The following is a 17444-nucleotide window of genomic DNA, read 5'->3' on the forward strand; positions in this document are numbered from 1 at the left end:
GAATAAGCAGAACAGCTGGAACGCCTTGGGATACTGAATACAATGTTTGCTGGTCATAGTTTAATGTGTAATTATACAAGGACTGATGTTCCAGGCTCTCGGATTTGAGTGCTGTTTCAACCCAAACAGAAAGAAGTCTGTTATTCTATTATAAATCTCACCACAAATTTACTGTGTAAGGCAAAAAGAATAACCAAGACCAAGAATCGAGGTGTATAGAATGTAGTATTAAAAAGGGCATTCATGAAAAGAAAAAAGAAAGCTATGCAGTGAGGGAGTTTTTTGTTGTTGTTTTTAACCTGCTGTGGTATAGTGTATACACACAGCATGTATGAAGCAATCAAAACAATGATACAGACACACAAGGATTCATCCAATTCTGCCTTTTTTCTTGCACTCGCCAAGTTGTGACTCAAGAGGGAAGCAATTTGAAGCTCCTCTACAGCAGTGAATGTGACACCAGTGTATAAAGATTAGAGGTCAACAAGGAATGCAACAAAGCCCAGAAGCAGCTGAGATCCTTGCGACATGTGAGAGAAATATAAACTTCTTAATGATGAAGAAATGGTGTGTTATTGGTTCAAAAAGGCTGGATAGAGTACAAAGGTTCGAATGCTTGGAATAAGACTAATGTTGATATCACATGAATAGTCCTAGTTGTGATCATTACAACTCTGCAAGTGAGGTAATTAAAAAATAATAATAATCAAATAAATTTACCAGTCGATCTACGTTCCTACCCTAACCTATGGTCATGAGCTTTGAGTCATGATTGAAAGGACGAGATCCCGGATACAGGCGGCCAAAATGAGTTTCCTCCGTAGGGTGGCTGGGCGCTCCCTTAGAGATAAGGTGAGGAGCTCAGTTACTCGGGAGGAGCTCAGAGTAGAGGTGGCTCGGGCATCTGTTTCGGATGCCTCCTGGACGCCTCCCTGGGGAGGGGTTCCGGGCATGTCCAGCCGGGAGGAGGCCCCGGGGAAAACCTAGGACACTCTGGAAAGACTCTCGGCTAGCCTGGGAACGTCTCGGTATTCGAACGTCTAGGCATCCCTGCTTAGACTGCTGCCCCTGCGACCCGGTTCCGGATAAGCGGTAGAAAATAGATGGATGGATGGATGGATGGATAAAATAAAAAATAAAATAGCACTTGATCTAGAACATCCTTTTTTTTAATTATTATTGTACACTGACAGTACCTGTTCATGAAAAGTAATAAAACCTTAAGATACTAATGAAATTCATTATTCAATAGATCAATCTTAATTCAAACAAATAACATTAATTTGATACGTTCTCCTATTTAAAAAACAAAAACAAAAAAAATTGAAAACAAGATCTCGGCAGACACGTTTGATTACATGAAACCAGAGCACTTGTTATTGACACCGATACTAAAACTACTACCAACAACTGCTCTACATTTGCCTGTGCATCGCAAATATTCTCCAACATTCATCATTCTTCAATACAGGGCAATGATGCAACTCAATTAAATGTCATGAATCGTGGAGATTCTGCTATACAGACTTCTTTTTTTAGGTTTTGATTAGGTTACATCAGTAACAAAATTTTGATAAGTCACAACTGCTTTGGAAAAAACCCTCTGAGCAATTCTGCAACATTGTTAATTATTTTTCACTTTTCTCTAATACAGAATTACATGAATCAATGCTAAGCTAATTCTATTACTGAGCTCACCCAGCTCTATTCTTCAACCAAATACAAGTAGTATTTAGCTCTAATTACTTGTGGGCCTGGGCTGTATTGGATTCTGTCTCTACATCAGCCTAATTTAAATAGACTTGCATGGAGCGCCTGCACACACTGCCTTTCCTCCTAATCTTCAATATGTAAAGGATTTTGTTTTGAAGCCTGAGATGAAAGAGGCTGGCTGCTAAAGTATTTTGTGGTGCAGAGCGGGTCATGTGATGAGGCATCATCGCAGAGTATAGTGTGTCTGTGACAGCTATAATAAATCAAAAAAGTTTTGCAGGAGTCATACTGCCCAGGCCGATGTCATATTAGTGCTCTGGTGTTTTTAAAAGGGCATCCAGGGCTTTGTCCCAACTGCACTGTTTTGTGAAAAGGTAAAACAATTTTTTACCAATACTTTAGTTATCTTATGGTCAAATAGGATCTGCGATACTGAACCCTATTAGGTTTAACTACCGACTTAGTCCCGAGTTGGCCTCAAGGGTCACTATTTTCTGTTTCCTTTACTAAGGATACTGGTTCATCTTAAGTATGGATAACTTTTGTTGAACCTGAAGCGGAGAAATCACCGAAATAAATATTAATATTAAATATTAATAATAACAGTGTTGGCTCACTAGACATAAGCACTAAAATTTTTTTTATTGTTTAAATAGTGTTAAAATAAGCTTAATACACTATAATACTATAATACACACAGAGTTAGGTTATCCCCTTTGAGAATAAACAGGTGAACTCTTTTCTTTGTGGCTACAAAACTGCTTAGTTGGGTATTTTCCCTGCTCCCGTTACACAGCGGATTATGGCTAATTCAAGTATTAGAACAATGTGAATTAAGTTCCTTATATTTAGAGTCTGCTTACGCAAGTACTTAAGTTTATTTCTGGTGTGTTCAAATTATAATTATCAGGCGGCCTGATTTTTCTTTAAAACAAGTATCCAAGAAGCATAGTGTCATAAGCACTTGCCACTAAGTCAAAGAAATAATAAGTAATAGAAAATAGGTGGACTACACAAGTGTGTGTTTTTTGTATAATAAACTATATGTATAGTGGCACAATGCTTAGATAGATATGAAATAGTGGAGAATTATTTATATACACAAATACCTTTGAATGTTGATCCATCCATCAGAAAGCAATTAAGTTTGGACTTGGGTGCTGTTTTTAAATGGACATTAGTATTTCATGTTTATAGAACTGTTGAATAAAAGCAATATCGCAGAAGAAAGAGTGTCATTATAGTGACTATCAGCACAGCTGTGATTAGCTATGGCCAAATCACAACCGTGCTGATATCACACTCTTGCTTGTGAAGTTTTGCTCATGTTCTCATATTTTCACATGCAATCTTTACTCTGAATTAATTCATCGTTTAGAATATAGGAAAATGACTCGATGGTAAATTAAAATAAATAAATACAAATCTTAGGACATTTTGGTTTAAAGCCTTGTAATTCACTGTGATATGGTTCAACTCAGATTCATGAGATTCCCCCATCCTGTCTGATGACCCTATTGTGTTCACCTTTTGTGTGTTCGGTCCTTAATTAGCTTGTTAATGTTTTCTACTTCTCATTTACAGAGTGTATTATACAGTTCTGTGTTGTTTCTTTGAGTATTGTTTATGTTATTATTATAGTAGGACTCTTCCTGCTCTTGCTTATAATATACTTTCTGAACTATTACAATGATGCTTGTATTTTCGAGAAAATTTATATATATATGCATGTTGGAAAGCATCCTATGGTTCACTTTTCAAAATAATACAGCATAACAATCAGAGTCAGGGTCAGTGTGCTGTCAGTGTTAATTAACCCACATGAAAGTAGGATGAGACTCTCTCCAATAATTATGTTCACTTCACATAAAGCCACAGGAATTGAATACACACTGCACTAAGCATCGACAACACACGCACTACCAGGAACTGATTTGCACCAGCTCCTGGGGGGAATCTGGCTTTCATAGCTGAAATACAAACCTAATTGGATTAATGGACCTTTAATTCCAATAGTTTACTAATTAGCTGCTTGCTTTCCTATTGGGTTTAACAAAATTGATTTAACTTTTGTCATTCAAAAAGAGTGAAGTGTTTGCATCAGCCGGCGTATTTATCAATATCCAAAACATTTGCACCACACTGCTAGTGAGACTCACATGAGAAAAGGATTTCTAAAAGATTCGATTCATGTTGTTAAAGGGTCACAGCTTCTTAAAAGGGTTCTGATCTAAATGAGAACCATGAGAAAAAGTGTTTTAGGGGTCTAGAGGGGTTCCCCATCGGGACACAAATTTTAGCATTTATTTTTTCTTGTTTGTTTTCTAGAATATCACAGTGGTCCAGTGGGTAGCATTAACACCTGAAAGCACCAGGGCACCCAGGTTATTTCCACCCAGTGAAGGTCCAGGGTTGGCAGAGATTCCACTGCTTAAAGGTGGGGTGTACGTTGTTTGAGAAATGCTTCAGAAAACTGAGTTGGGCCGGCAAACAAAACAAAAACAAAACAAACGTGTAGCCAATGAGCAAAAAGGGGCAGAGCGCATGTGTGACATTAGCAGAAAGCGGTTTTAACATTGAAATGGCGGATAAAAACAAACAAAGGTGTGGGAAGGCCTGCAATGGGACGCCGAGGGACTTAAGTAAAGTTGGCCGCATATTCACAGAATCGAGTTTCCTGAGTCAATAACTCCTGAGCTAAATGCTGTTACTACACAAATAACACCTATTTTCTATCATAGTAATGTAGAGAGGCAGCTACAACCGTGTTTTGCTAGTAACAGTTTTAGCTCAGGAGTTATTGACTCGGGAAAACTCAACTTTACTTAAGACACCGAGGCGCTTTTTTCCTTTTCGATAGGTGAGTAACGTTGGTTTTGCTTTGTTACACAGAACTAATATATGCCGTCCTTTGCATGATTATGCTTGTGTGTCATTTTTGCTTGTTTGTTTATCTGCAATCGTATTGTTCTTCCCTTCAGCTATGATAAAGACACATTTCTTTCCATTAGTTGCCTGGGTTACGTATGTATGTGTGGGCGGAGCTATCAATACAGGGGTGGGACTCATTTGGGTTAGGGGCGTGTTTGTTTTGGTGATTTCAAATGTCAACACTGGCAACGTACAGCCCACCTTGAATTAGCACAGACTCCACCCACAGTCTCTCAGTTCATAAATGAAATTTACTAATGAAATCATAGGTCTGCATCGTAGGTCTTACCTCTAGGTTATGTTCACTGCCTCAAGGGTAAGCGTCAATGCACAACGCAGATATATTGGCCTAGACTGGATCTCAGAACAACCCATATTTGGCACATATCTGCTAAAAAAAAACACTATGCAAAAGTATCAATCATCCATTTCCCCATCCATTCATTTAATACAGCCAGTGTTGTAGCTGTACCAGCCAGCTCTGTCTGTGTTTTTGTTTACCATATGGATTCAGAAGTCCCACAGAAACTCGGTTTTACCATGTGGTGGCTAAGTGTGATGCCTGTTTCATGTTTGACCCTGGCACTGGCACGATGAGGCTCACAGTCAAAATGTCATGATCAGTGTCTGTGCTTTTTTGTAAATCCGTTTTGATCACTGGGACCACATGCCGCTTCTGTTGACGTTTGCACGATACACAAAAAAGCATAAGCCAGCAAAGTTCAGAATGCTCACGTGCCATAATCCTACAGCCATATGTGCAGCAGTTTTGTGATAAGTAATGTTAGTCAGAGTCCCAATAACCCTCTAACCAAAGTGGAATTGTTATTTAAACATTGTTAGTTGTGCCTCCATTGTACACTACCCACTACTACTATTACAGACATATACAACTCAATCTTGCAGTTTATTTTTATACTGAAAAATATGATTATATACAAGCGTGCTATGAGGATTAAATTGAAATGCATTTCAGCACACTGACATTAATTCTTCAGGCATTGAATGCGGCATTTAAATTCATGCTCAGTGGTTTACAGATCAATGTATTAACTAATCCTGACCTTAGAATATGGTACACAAATTGACACATGAAAAAGCCTTAGCACGTTTAGACCCTAATTAGTGATGATTAAAAATTCTGCCTTTGGATGTGGAGGACATATTGAATTGACTTTTTCAGCGATCACAAATGGCAGTCGCTTAGATGCTACAAAGAACATAGTCAGAATAATTACATTTAGGAACTAATGTGATGAAAATTTACAGTACCGAATCATGCACAACCATTTTTATAACAAGACTTTATTGCACCATTTCACATCAAACAATGCAAAATAGTAGTTAAAGTTATGTAGTAATACAGGTATATCTGAATAAGTAATAATGATTCATAAATTACTGTGTCCATTTTCTACTTTATTAATAAAATCCATCAATTTACACCTTCATATGTTCTTTAAAGTATATTTTTGTCACTTTTCATTATACGTTAAACCAGAAATGTATTTCTGTAGAGTAACAGCAGAATTATCTCCAATTAAAAAACTTTTTAGGTTTAAAATTTTTCAATATTATATTACTTATAATATAATATTATATATTATATATATAATATTAATCTTATAGATTATCTTTCCTTATGTGTATCATTTTTCTTCTTCTTCTCCTTCTTATTATAATAAAATATGATTACATCAGGCTGGGTTTATTTATATACCAGTATTAATCATGTTAAAAACGGGGAATACACAATAATAAGCAAGTAAAAATTCACCCTTTTATTCAAACTTTATGATGAAATGCACTGACACTACTCGAATTAAAACGAAATGAAAAATGTCAGAGGCGGTCCACTGGACAAAGGTGAAACGTACACTTCACAGAGCCAGATGATGTGCAGGAATTAAAAAGTGTTACAGACTAGACACACACCTTCCCACGCTTTAAAAAGTGACGCAAGATGGTGCTCTTGTGGCCAGATGCGCATTGCTAGATTCGACTCTATATCTCTCATCTCTGATCGGTGTGTATGTGGTAACAGTTTGAACTAAAGAAAGATGCTGTCAGAGTGGAAGTTGTTTCTTACAATGAGCCCCTACATGTGTAAGGAATAAATATAGGGCCAAAATATAGGGCCCTATTCGCATGGTCTTTCCTAATAAAACATTTGCATTCCCCCACGCCCTTGATATTTCAGAAGCAGAGGACAGACAGTACTGCTGACTGCAACAAAGCTTCCAGCTTATTGACGGCTTAAAATCCAACAACAAGCATGGCTTCTAACAAATAATGGCATTATGAGATTTACTACATAAAGCACATACTGTACGTGAAAGCTACATTTAATGCAATGGGGCTGAACTTAGCAAAGATAAATAAAAATGTAAATTTACATTTATTCGGCATACAAATATGTACAAATATATGTATAAATATGATATGGGGGATAGCAACAGGTATTGTCGTGGGTGGGTATGCACAGATTTTTTTAGTTCCAAAGAGAAACAGTAAGAGCCAAAAATGTATAGCCTGTAGCCCACTACACAATTTACTCAACATCAAGACAATTCATCCACATCACTGTTTTATTAAAATGTGTTTAACTTTATTTAAATCTTCTTTGCTAGGATTCCTCTTACTCGCTATGTACACTCACCAGAAGCATCTCTGCTACTTCTTTACAAGCTGTATTTTAATTTGTCATATCTATTACACACACTTAAGACACACACAAGTTTATGTTAAATGCAAGGAAATAGAAACTAAAGTCAGGTACAATAAAGGCTCACATAACCATAATATAATTAGTACCGTTACACAAACAAAGCCACTGGCCTTTGCTAACCTAGTTAAGTTTAGTTTAGTTTGTTGACAAGAAATAAAAGGAAACAAAGGGACAAGATTGACGGCCAATTCTTCTTCTATACTTTCTCTATACTATAGGACTTCACTTTACATCTGTAATCAAAAAAGCATTCTGATGCATTCGCCAAGTTGTTGGCATTGTTAGAACGAATGAACTAAACAATAAAACTAAATGCTGCCTTCTGATGAAACTAGACATACAGTACAGTCATGGCCAAAAGTGTTGGCACCCCTGAAACTATTTCTCAAAGAAAAGTATTGCAATTTCACGTTTTGCTATACACATGTTTATTTGGTGTGCATTAGAACACCAAAAAAAAAAAAAAACAGAGGAAAAAGCAAATTTGACAATTTCACACAAAACTCCAAAAATGGGCCGGACAAAATTATTGGCACCCTTAACTTAATATTTGGTTGCACACCCTTTGAGAAAAATAACTGAAATCAATCGCTTCCAATAACCAACAATAAGCTTCTTCCACCTCTCACCCGGAATTTTGGGCCACTCTTCCTCTGCAAGAGGTCTCTTATATTGGAACGATGCCTTTTCACAACAGCAATTTTAAGATCTCTCCACAGGTGTTCAACAGGACTTAGATCTGGACTCGATGCTGGCCACTTCAGAATTCAAAAAAGGATTTTGGTTTACTCACGTACATTTTGGCAAAGTGAAGTCTTGCTTTCTTATGTCTCTGTGTCAGCAGTGGGGTCCTCCTGGGTCTCCTGCCATAGTGTTTCATTTCACTCAAATGTCGATGGATAGTTTGCGCTGACACTGATGCACCCTGAGCCTGCAGGACAGCTTGAACTTCTTTGGAAGTAATTCTTTTGGGCCGCTTATCCACCATCCTGACTATCCTGCGTTGCAATCTTTCATCAATTTTTCTCTTCCTTTGACATCCGGAGAGATTAGCTACAGTGCCATGGGTTGCAAACTTCTTGATCATGTTGCACACTGTGGACAAAGGAACATCTAGATCTCTGGAGATAGACTTGTAACCTTGAGATTGTTGATATTTTTCCACAATTTTGGTTCTCAAGTCCTCGTTCTCCATGCTTAGGGTGGCGCACACAGACACACAATGCAAAAACTGAGTAAACTTCTCTCCTTTTTATCTGCTTTCAGGTGTTATTTTTATATTGCCCACACCTGTTACATGCCCCATGTGAGTTTAAAAGGATCATCACATGCTTGAAACAAACTTATTTGTATCCACAATTTTGAAAGGGTGCCAATAATTTTGTCCGGCCCATTTTTGGAGGTTTGTGTGAAATTATGTCAAATTTGCTATTTTTTTCCCCTTTGTCTTTTTGTATTGTTTCAATACACACAGGAGATAAACATGTGTATAGCAAAATGTGTAACTGCAATACTTTTCTGTGAGAAATACTTCATTTTCTGGAAAAATTTCAGAGGTGCCAACACTTTTAGCCATGACTGTATATCATACGTATATATCAGATGTATCTGGACCTCCTGGATATCCAGAAAATTTTTTAAAAAGTCAACAACATCTATACAAAAAAGGGGAAAAGCTTGAATGTATTAGTTGAAAGCAGTAATGCAACGGGTCTAATGGAGGAGTTAAGTAAGTTTAATTTGCTTTCCTTGTCTACTTATTAAAAGCAGGAAGAAACATAGCTAGAGGGATTAGATGTCGTTATATACGCTTTCTCGGAATTGTAGAAGCAATCAGACACACAGTCAGCGCCCAGGCCCACCCGGGGTTGCTGGGCCCGGTCTAAGTACACCGGCTGCACTGCAGTAATTCTCTCCCTGCTGTCTGAATTCTCACTTGTTTGGTAACATTAACATCCTTTTAAACTACAGTGATATTTTGTGTTTTTTAACATACCTGATGATGCATCGGAATATTAGAATTATTCAATGCACCCACTTTCTTTATGAAGGAGAAACTTGATCGGATTCAAAACTACACATGCATACAGTACAAATACAGGTGTGAAGATGATGAGCAGGATTCATTTTGTTTGTCTATCATCATCGATCTGATCCAATAGTCAGAAAACCATGTTTCTTGAAGGTCCCTTTTCAAACCTGCCCAAAATGACAAAACATTTTTAAATGTATACTTACTTTGTAGACTTTGAAACTGAAAACTGAAATTAAAAATTAGGGAATGAGTGTTTACTAGACTTACGTTTCAGGTTCAGCTTCATTTAACTATAATTAGAGTCTATCACTTAAATCTATACTGACGCTCAGAACCAAAACACTAAAATCTAAAAATATTAGATTGTTATCAAGAGGCTAAGACTAAATCCAAATATAAATGATATGAGGATAGAAAAATGATCTTGTTGTTGATGAAACTGTTCATGTTACAGTATAGCCTAAGGCTTAGTCGCATGCTATTTCCTGTCCGAAAGAGGCTAAGCTATACGAGTACTACGCCTGCTGAAATAAGTCTTTATTAATGACGTTGAGATGCATTTCTGTTTCCATGCTTGTTAAGAGTTGTTGAGATAATCTAGACCTTTTTTCATTATTGCCTGGACAGATGATATTTGGACACTAATTTCGCATACGATGTTATAAAAAAGATTCAGAAGTGAGGCAAAATACAACCCAAGCATAGTCAAAACTACAGAGCTGTGTGTGTTAATGCTTCAAAGACACACTGGCCTTATATCAAAGTGCAGTAATGGGGAGGGAAACATTTCCTGGCCATCAGTCTGAAAGGCAGCAAGCTGGACTACATCGGATCATGTACTATACGGCAACTTGTGTGCATCTCAGGTGCAGACTGCTGTGTAATTGCCATGCACCATTCATGTGACATGCCTACAAATCAAGTATTTAAGCAAAGCTTTAGCTTGCACAAGAGTGGCAGTTTATCAATCCATCACGCTAATAGCTTGCCCTGGCTTTAATCACTTCATCTTCATTCGATATTCTAACACGATGCTCACTGCATGACACCCACCTATACTGTGTATTTGTAATGCAGTGCATTTCGAAAGAGGCATAGAGAATTATCAAAGAATGGTTTAAAAGGGGGGGGGGGGGGAGAGAGAGACCAACATCATTCCCTTTCCTGCATTTTGCAAAATGCTTTCTTAGTTCGGCCAGCTTGAGTCTCTATCCCATGTGCTGGATTTGTTCAAGTCACCGGTTATCTGTGCATGGCCTATTTTCTCTGCCTGTGAATGTAGGGTACCCTGTTATGCATGCCTGATGTGTGTATTTCATTAGCATAAAAAGGCCTGGATTAAGGTTCCACTGACACCTTGTGGCGAGCCGTCAGAGGTCCGCAGAGAGAAAGACCTAGTGATTGACGCTACCTTTCGGCTTAAGCGCAGTTGTTGCATCTACGAATGTGACGTTAACAGACAGTTGTGTGTCACATAACTGCAGTCACAGCATGCACAGTGTCAGTCTTTAAAGCGCATAAGGCAAAGCTCCGGCTATGAGACAGAGCTGTGCTGTAACATTCCCCACACATGCCCACACACACATCAGTCTCAGACACACATGATCCCTTGGGTAATAGGTCCGATTTAATTAGCGTGAGCACTGACTGACAGAACCAGACACTTAATGCTACACTGTGACGAGCAACTAGCATGATCATAGCATGATTTTGCTGAAGATTTGCACAATAATTATCCAAATTCATTGCAAACCGTATCACCAAACAAAAGCTTAGGAACTTAATTGGTTATCACAAGTTCCATCTGTCAGATCATGTAGGCATTTTGCAGACAGTGTGGGGGGAAGCTGTATTGTTATTATTAGGTCCATTCTAAAAGACGTCAATCCACGAACATAATATGCTGCAAAATCACACTGCAGCAGTATCAATATAGTTTTATACACTGTAATATAACAGCAATCAATTCACAAACTACCATCAATATTTCAAAACCACATATTACTGTCTTGCAATAATAAACCAAGGCAGTAACTAAATTTTCACATTTAAGAAGCTCTAAGAAAATTGGCCTAAAAGTAATTACTGTATGATGAGATTTTACATTATATGAATTGCACGTGTGTTATGTTTTGCTCATATATTCTCACAAAACAGAGTGAGAGACAAAGTATAATCATCTTCTTAGGAAAAATAAAAAAGTGCTGACTTAATTTGCTTGACAATATTTGATGATATTTGCACTATTTGCATTTCATTATAGAACATTTCTGTTTTCCGCAGAAAAGTTCTTTCACCCCGATTAAACTGTCAGAATAAAGTCTGTAAATTGACAAATCAGCAATAAAATTTTAGTAACAAAATCTGTGAAGATGAAGTGGTTCATTTACATTCTGTATTCAAAATCACTAATCTGATCTATACTGCATCTTCTTACATTCACACATTAGAAATCGTGCTTCGTGTCACTGAGGGCAGCACCGCTGTTTTTTCTTCTTCTTCTTCCCAATGATCATGATTGCTTACTCTTTACACCTAACTCACGCTACTCCTTTATGGCACAGAGCAGTACAACACAATAACCTTCAATCTCTCGTCCTTGTAGCTTCGTGTTCTTTGGTCACAAACCTGTGTATTGTCAGTTCTAAAGGCAGCCTTGGGTACATTATTTCCTCAAATGACAACACTTGTGGAATGTCTCCTATCGGTGCTTGTGCTGTTTGTAGACAACAGAGAAAAATTCTTATACAGTACATGATCACGGATTTATTCTACACCACACACACCATCTCTACCTGCATCCTGACTATGATCCACAGTTCTAGAAATATACAAAATGACAAATCTTTGTGCTGTTTCCAGGAAATAATAAAGACTCTAGTTAACTTTGTACTCTGTGACCATGAACCTACTTACTCTACAGTAAATATATTTTTAAATGGACTGAAATTATTCCTTGATATTAACATACGGAACAAAAAAAAATATTTCCCACTTGGGTAACTTTCTTTAAATGTGCCACAATGATCTGTACAAGTTACACAGCTATTGTTCTTGACCTCTTTGGTTCGCCATTGTAGAATATAGAATTACCAGCCAAACTTTTAACCGATTTGACAGAAGTAATAAATAAAACCTAATACCTCTGCATCATTGTAATCTACTGTGTCTGTTGCTATATACTTTATATTCATCAAGGCAGTTTATGTTTCATTTTTTTGTACACTTCTTGGCAGAAACCTGAGCATCACACCCATTAGTGCTTATTGAACATCACGTTCCAGATTCAGCCCATGCTCTGCTCTTATTAAAACCTGCTTCCCGGCCTTTCACAAGAATTAGGATTATGATTTTCACCTTCAGCCACAAGAGCATTAATGGTGCAATGGTGCACTGATGTCATATAAGGAGGTCTGGGGTGCAGTCTGTGTTCTGGGTCATCCAAAAGGTGTTCAGTGGGGTTGAGGTCAGGGCTTTGTGCAGGACACTCAAGTTCTTCCACTCCAACATTGGCATGCCATGTGTTCATCAAAAGATGCCCATATGGGTGTTAAGGTCAGATGTCCATTAATATTCAGCCAGAGAACATATTTGTATTAACCAACAGCTGAGAAAAGAGAAATAAAGGTGTTGAAAGTAAGCCTTAGCTAATATGTTCCATGATGTTTCTTGGGGAACGAAGGATTTATTTCTGATCAAGATGTGAATTTTAAATCAGACTTCTTTAACTTTTCTCCTTCCATCTACAGTTCCAGGAGTTAAGAATTATGAAGCGATAATTTGACATCAAATCGCTGCTAAATATGGATGAGCAATTTTCTCATAGGTACGAAATTTGGATAGATGCACCGCTTCTGATCAGTTCGACAATCCCTGTAGTTTAGCAGGTCCTGCAGAGCCTTAAGACGGATAAAGTTGGATTTGAAATTGCCTATGAGGCATGATATTTGTACACCATGGCACATAAAGGCTGAAAGAAAATCAAACACTAGTAGACAGTTTTAAAAAAGAAAAAAAAAATCAATGTGTTATAAGCACTAGGTTGTGATTTTATTTTACATGGCTTATGCCTTATTGCATCCTTAAAGCCACATGATGTCCAGTGCATAGCATCTTGGATTAAAAAAAAAAAAAAAGACCATTAAGCACCACAATCACTTCCAGTCTTTTTCTAGCCACTAAACCCAGAGAAAGAGGTTATTTTTTATTGTTTAACCACCATTTTCATATTTATATATATATGTTTTAAACAGCACATGAGATCAGTTTGGCTTTTACATGGAACACTTAAATGCTGCTGGTTTTTTATAATGTCCCCACAGAACAAGTGTTTTTAATCTCTAAGATATTCAGCATCCAACACAGGTGGAGAAAAAGAGAAGCATTAAACCATATCAGTCTTAACACTAATTGCAGTTAATCTGCAGGAAGAAATGCTTTTAAAGCCTCTGGGCCATGCATTTTAAGCTCCGCTATGATAGAGCAAACGTACATCATAGCTACATCACCAGCAGCCTAAGTGCTACTTAGAAGTAATAGTTTTGTTGATTCAACACACACAAAAGATTCAATCACCAGCTACCCACACTTAGAACAGGCTGCTGGGTCCTTAAGCATTTCGGGTTCAGTATCCCCAACCCTGAAGCAACTGCACAGTTCAAAAACATCCTCAGGCCTGCTCTTACCCAAAACTTGGTGTTTAATCGTCTGATAGAAGCATTTGGCATCTAATTCTAGACACCACGAGTCCAGGCAGTCTCCATTAAACACGGCAAGCTTCCAGAAAATGGTTTCCCATAATACTGACATACAGGCTTTCGTCAAAAGTTTTTAAAAGGAACTTCGGAAACTTTAAACAGAACATCCGAACTAGGAGTACAAGACAATTCCACTATCCATATCTGTTTAGTACTCCAAATACCTGTATTGAAGTTTGTTTTTATTTTTGCCATACCACTATAGCCTTAACTACTGTATACCCTCAAGCTTAGCCACATCGCTCCAGTTATTATTAATTTCAGCTACAGTTATAGTTTCAAATTCATCTGGTTCCTAATATGTAAACAAACTAATATCCATTATGACTACTGGAACAATGTGCTCGGGATTCAGGTCTGCATTTGTATCTATTTTGTCGAAAGCTGTTAGCTGTTCATTCCAAATAAATATATAGGTATTTGGTTGCATCCCTATAGTGCACCTACAGTAAATTCTAGTAAGATATGGTGGAAGGGTTTTTTTGCTCTTGGTATGAAACCTGTCTGCTGTCATTTAGATATAAATAAAGGCCTATTTAAGAATGGACAGAACTAATAATAAATGAAGCAGCTCGTAGAAGTGAAGGGTGTTCATGTGCAAACTCCACATAGTGACACACCGACCCAAGACCCTTAACTTTCAAGTAAAACAGGGACATCTGAAGGTTATTCTGTGTGTTGTTAACTATGACCCTAGCAACTTACTGTATGATATAAAACAAAAACAGATGTGAGCTTGCCAATTGGAATAGACAGGACCTCCTACCTCATCTTTAAGTTCCCTGGCTGTGGCTGTCCATCGTAAATGGACACAATGTCAAAGTCCTCCTCCAGAGCGAAGGTGTGGAAAGAGAGCTGAATTCGGTTCCGTTCTCCTGTCACTATGATCCATGTGCAGTTGGCATAGTTTGGGTAACCATGAGGAAAACCAGGGCTCTCTATAGTTCCATTCAGGCCTTGCACCAAACCGCCACACGACTGACCTGAGGACAGAAACAGAAAACAGCGGTTAGACTACATCTTTAAGCACTGAGATGACAGAAATTTGGCTGTTAATGCATGACTTAAAACTTCCCAAGTTGGCAATTACCATTAAGCTAATCACAATAAAGCCCTAAAGCTAGAAGTCCAGCCCCAAACAAATTAATACAATGATCCATCAATTAGGTATCCATATTGTATTTCTAACATATTACATTTTCAAGTTTTTATGGATTATTAAATCATAGGTTTGTTTGCTTTCAGCTAGAATCCTGCCTTCGAATAACAAGATACAAGAACAGTATGTGGTGTTTATGTACATGTCATAATGAACAAACAAGTAAAAACACACATTACAATGTTCCTTTTATGAGCAAAAAAATTTCTAATTTTCTTGAAATAATGTTCATAAAAACTAAATTTCTTGTTTGAATAATACAAAACGTATTAAAAAAATAAACAAAAAGTTATTGTCTTTGTTTTGCCATTTGCACTACAAAACAAAACCCTAAAATGAAAGTAATGTGCCTGGACACAAAGTAGACCAAAAACTGTGATACAATAATACACTCTCTGTCCCAAGACTCACTCAAGATACACTTTTGATACGGTCCTGGTTTTCATCTAAAATATAATTTGAGATATTTGAGGCAAGTTCCAAGCCTTCAATAAGTAAATAATGATGTACAAAAGGTGAAAAGGTTCCTTTTTTTTCTAATCTTATACAGGATTTATACCCTGTCACTTTTACTTTCATCATGAACAAGACTAAATCATAAAAGGGACTCAAACTTGAAGGTCACACGCGCATGGTTTGTGAATAAATGCAACTCGGGCACTTAAGGCAACCAAAACATTGGCATATCTCCCACACCCTGTCTCCTGTGGCATTTGTGTGTCTGTGTGTTTTATCTTACACTGCCCACAGATTTCTCCTCTATCATAAGGGAGCTTATCTCTAGCACCAGGAGAGTACGCAATAATAACAAGCCTAACAGTTGTGCCACACGGCGTGTTGCAGTCGCATCATCAGTGATGCATTTGGCTTCATTAAAGAGGTGTATAAGCCTTGATGAAAGGAGATTATACCATTGTCCTTTCAACCTCTCACTTTTTATTTCCTGAATAAGGCTAAATCATTCAAACATCAGCTGAACACCACTAACTAAAGATACAGGGAGTGTGTTTGTATGTAAATGCTGTCAGTGATTTCAACTTGAGTGCACAGTTCATAATCAAAGATGAATAACTAAAAATATTGTGGCCTTGAAACACATTCATCCAGCTTAGGGAAATTGTAGTATTCGACCCATGTTGGCATGATTATCAGCAGTTATCTGCTTATTTACTTATCCAATTACCCAATCCTACAGAAGCCAGACAATGCATATCATCATGCCGATATACTGTAGATCAAATTAAAATGAATCCTCACATCAAACATCAGAAATGAGGGAATCTAGGTTCGAGGGAATCTAGGTTTCTTTGACCATGCCATAAATGCTGGAGCCAGATATGTTTATTTGAGTATTTCAGGACCTGCTGATCTCCTGTGATTTTCACAGTGTTTACACAAAATGGCGCCAAAAACAAAAAACATCGAGTGAACAGTACAATGTTAACACCATGTTGAGAGAGAAACAGCAGTAGCAGAAAACCACATCAGGTTCCACTCATGTCAGCCAAGAACAGAAATCTGAAACTAGAGTAGAAGCTAAAACCATAATCGTCCAGATTTGTTTAAATGTACCCTATTAAAGACAGTTATATTACTATTATATTATACAATATAGTATATTATATTTTAAGCATGCTAAGTGTACAACCCAGTATCATCATTTTTGGTATAGCAACAGTTTCATCACATTCTGAAGGAGGATAACAAGAACATGTTGCACTTAAACATGTACCTATTTATAAACTTTAATAAACAAAGGTAAGAAATGAACACATTCTACAGGCTTTCAACACCAAAGTTACTGCATAAGTCCAAACATAACATTTTCCTCTAAAAACTCTGGACCAATGGCCTCACTATTCAGTTATATAAAAATAAACTTAGTAAGGAGATTAAATCATGCATTTTCTATATAGGGTCGAGAACCTGTCATTCTTTCTGTCCTTTAACTTCTCCATCAATCAGGCCTCTGTGTTTCTCACCTTCTCTCCGTGTACCAATCCATCAGCCGTGGCCTCGGAGCACGGCAACAATGAGATGTAAAAGCGTCATTTGATGGAACAGCTTTCAGCTAAAACTTAAATAATTGTCTCCCTTTTGCCTGATTTGATACATAATCAG

The 17444-nt window shown here is 37.4% G+C and overlaps 1 protein-coding gene across 6 annotated transcripts in view; it reads right to left on the minus strand.

Annotated features, from left to right (window-relative positions):
* Positions 1-17444, minus strand: part of LOC113655221 (CUB and sushi domain-containing protein 1) — a 334957-nt gene that overhangs the window by 207079 nt on the left and 110434 nt on the right. For all 6 annotated transcript variants that reach the window (XM_027165618.2, XM_047811980.1, XM_027165619.2 and 3 more), the window contains one exon: positions 14931-15147. In XM_027165618.2, coding sequence (XP_027021419.2) covers positions 14931-15147 — 217 coding nt within the window. The remainder of the gene's footprint in view (positions 1-14930; positions 15148-17444) is intronic.

This window comes from Tachysurus fulvidraco, chromosome 4, assembly GCF_022655615.1.
Source record: "Tachysurus fulvidraco isolate hzauxx_2018 chromosome 4, HZAU_PFXX_2.0, whole genome shotgun sequence".
NCBI lineage: Eukaryota > Metazoa > Chordata > Actinopteri > Siluriformes > Bagridae > Tachysurus > Tachysurus fulvidraco.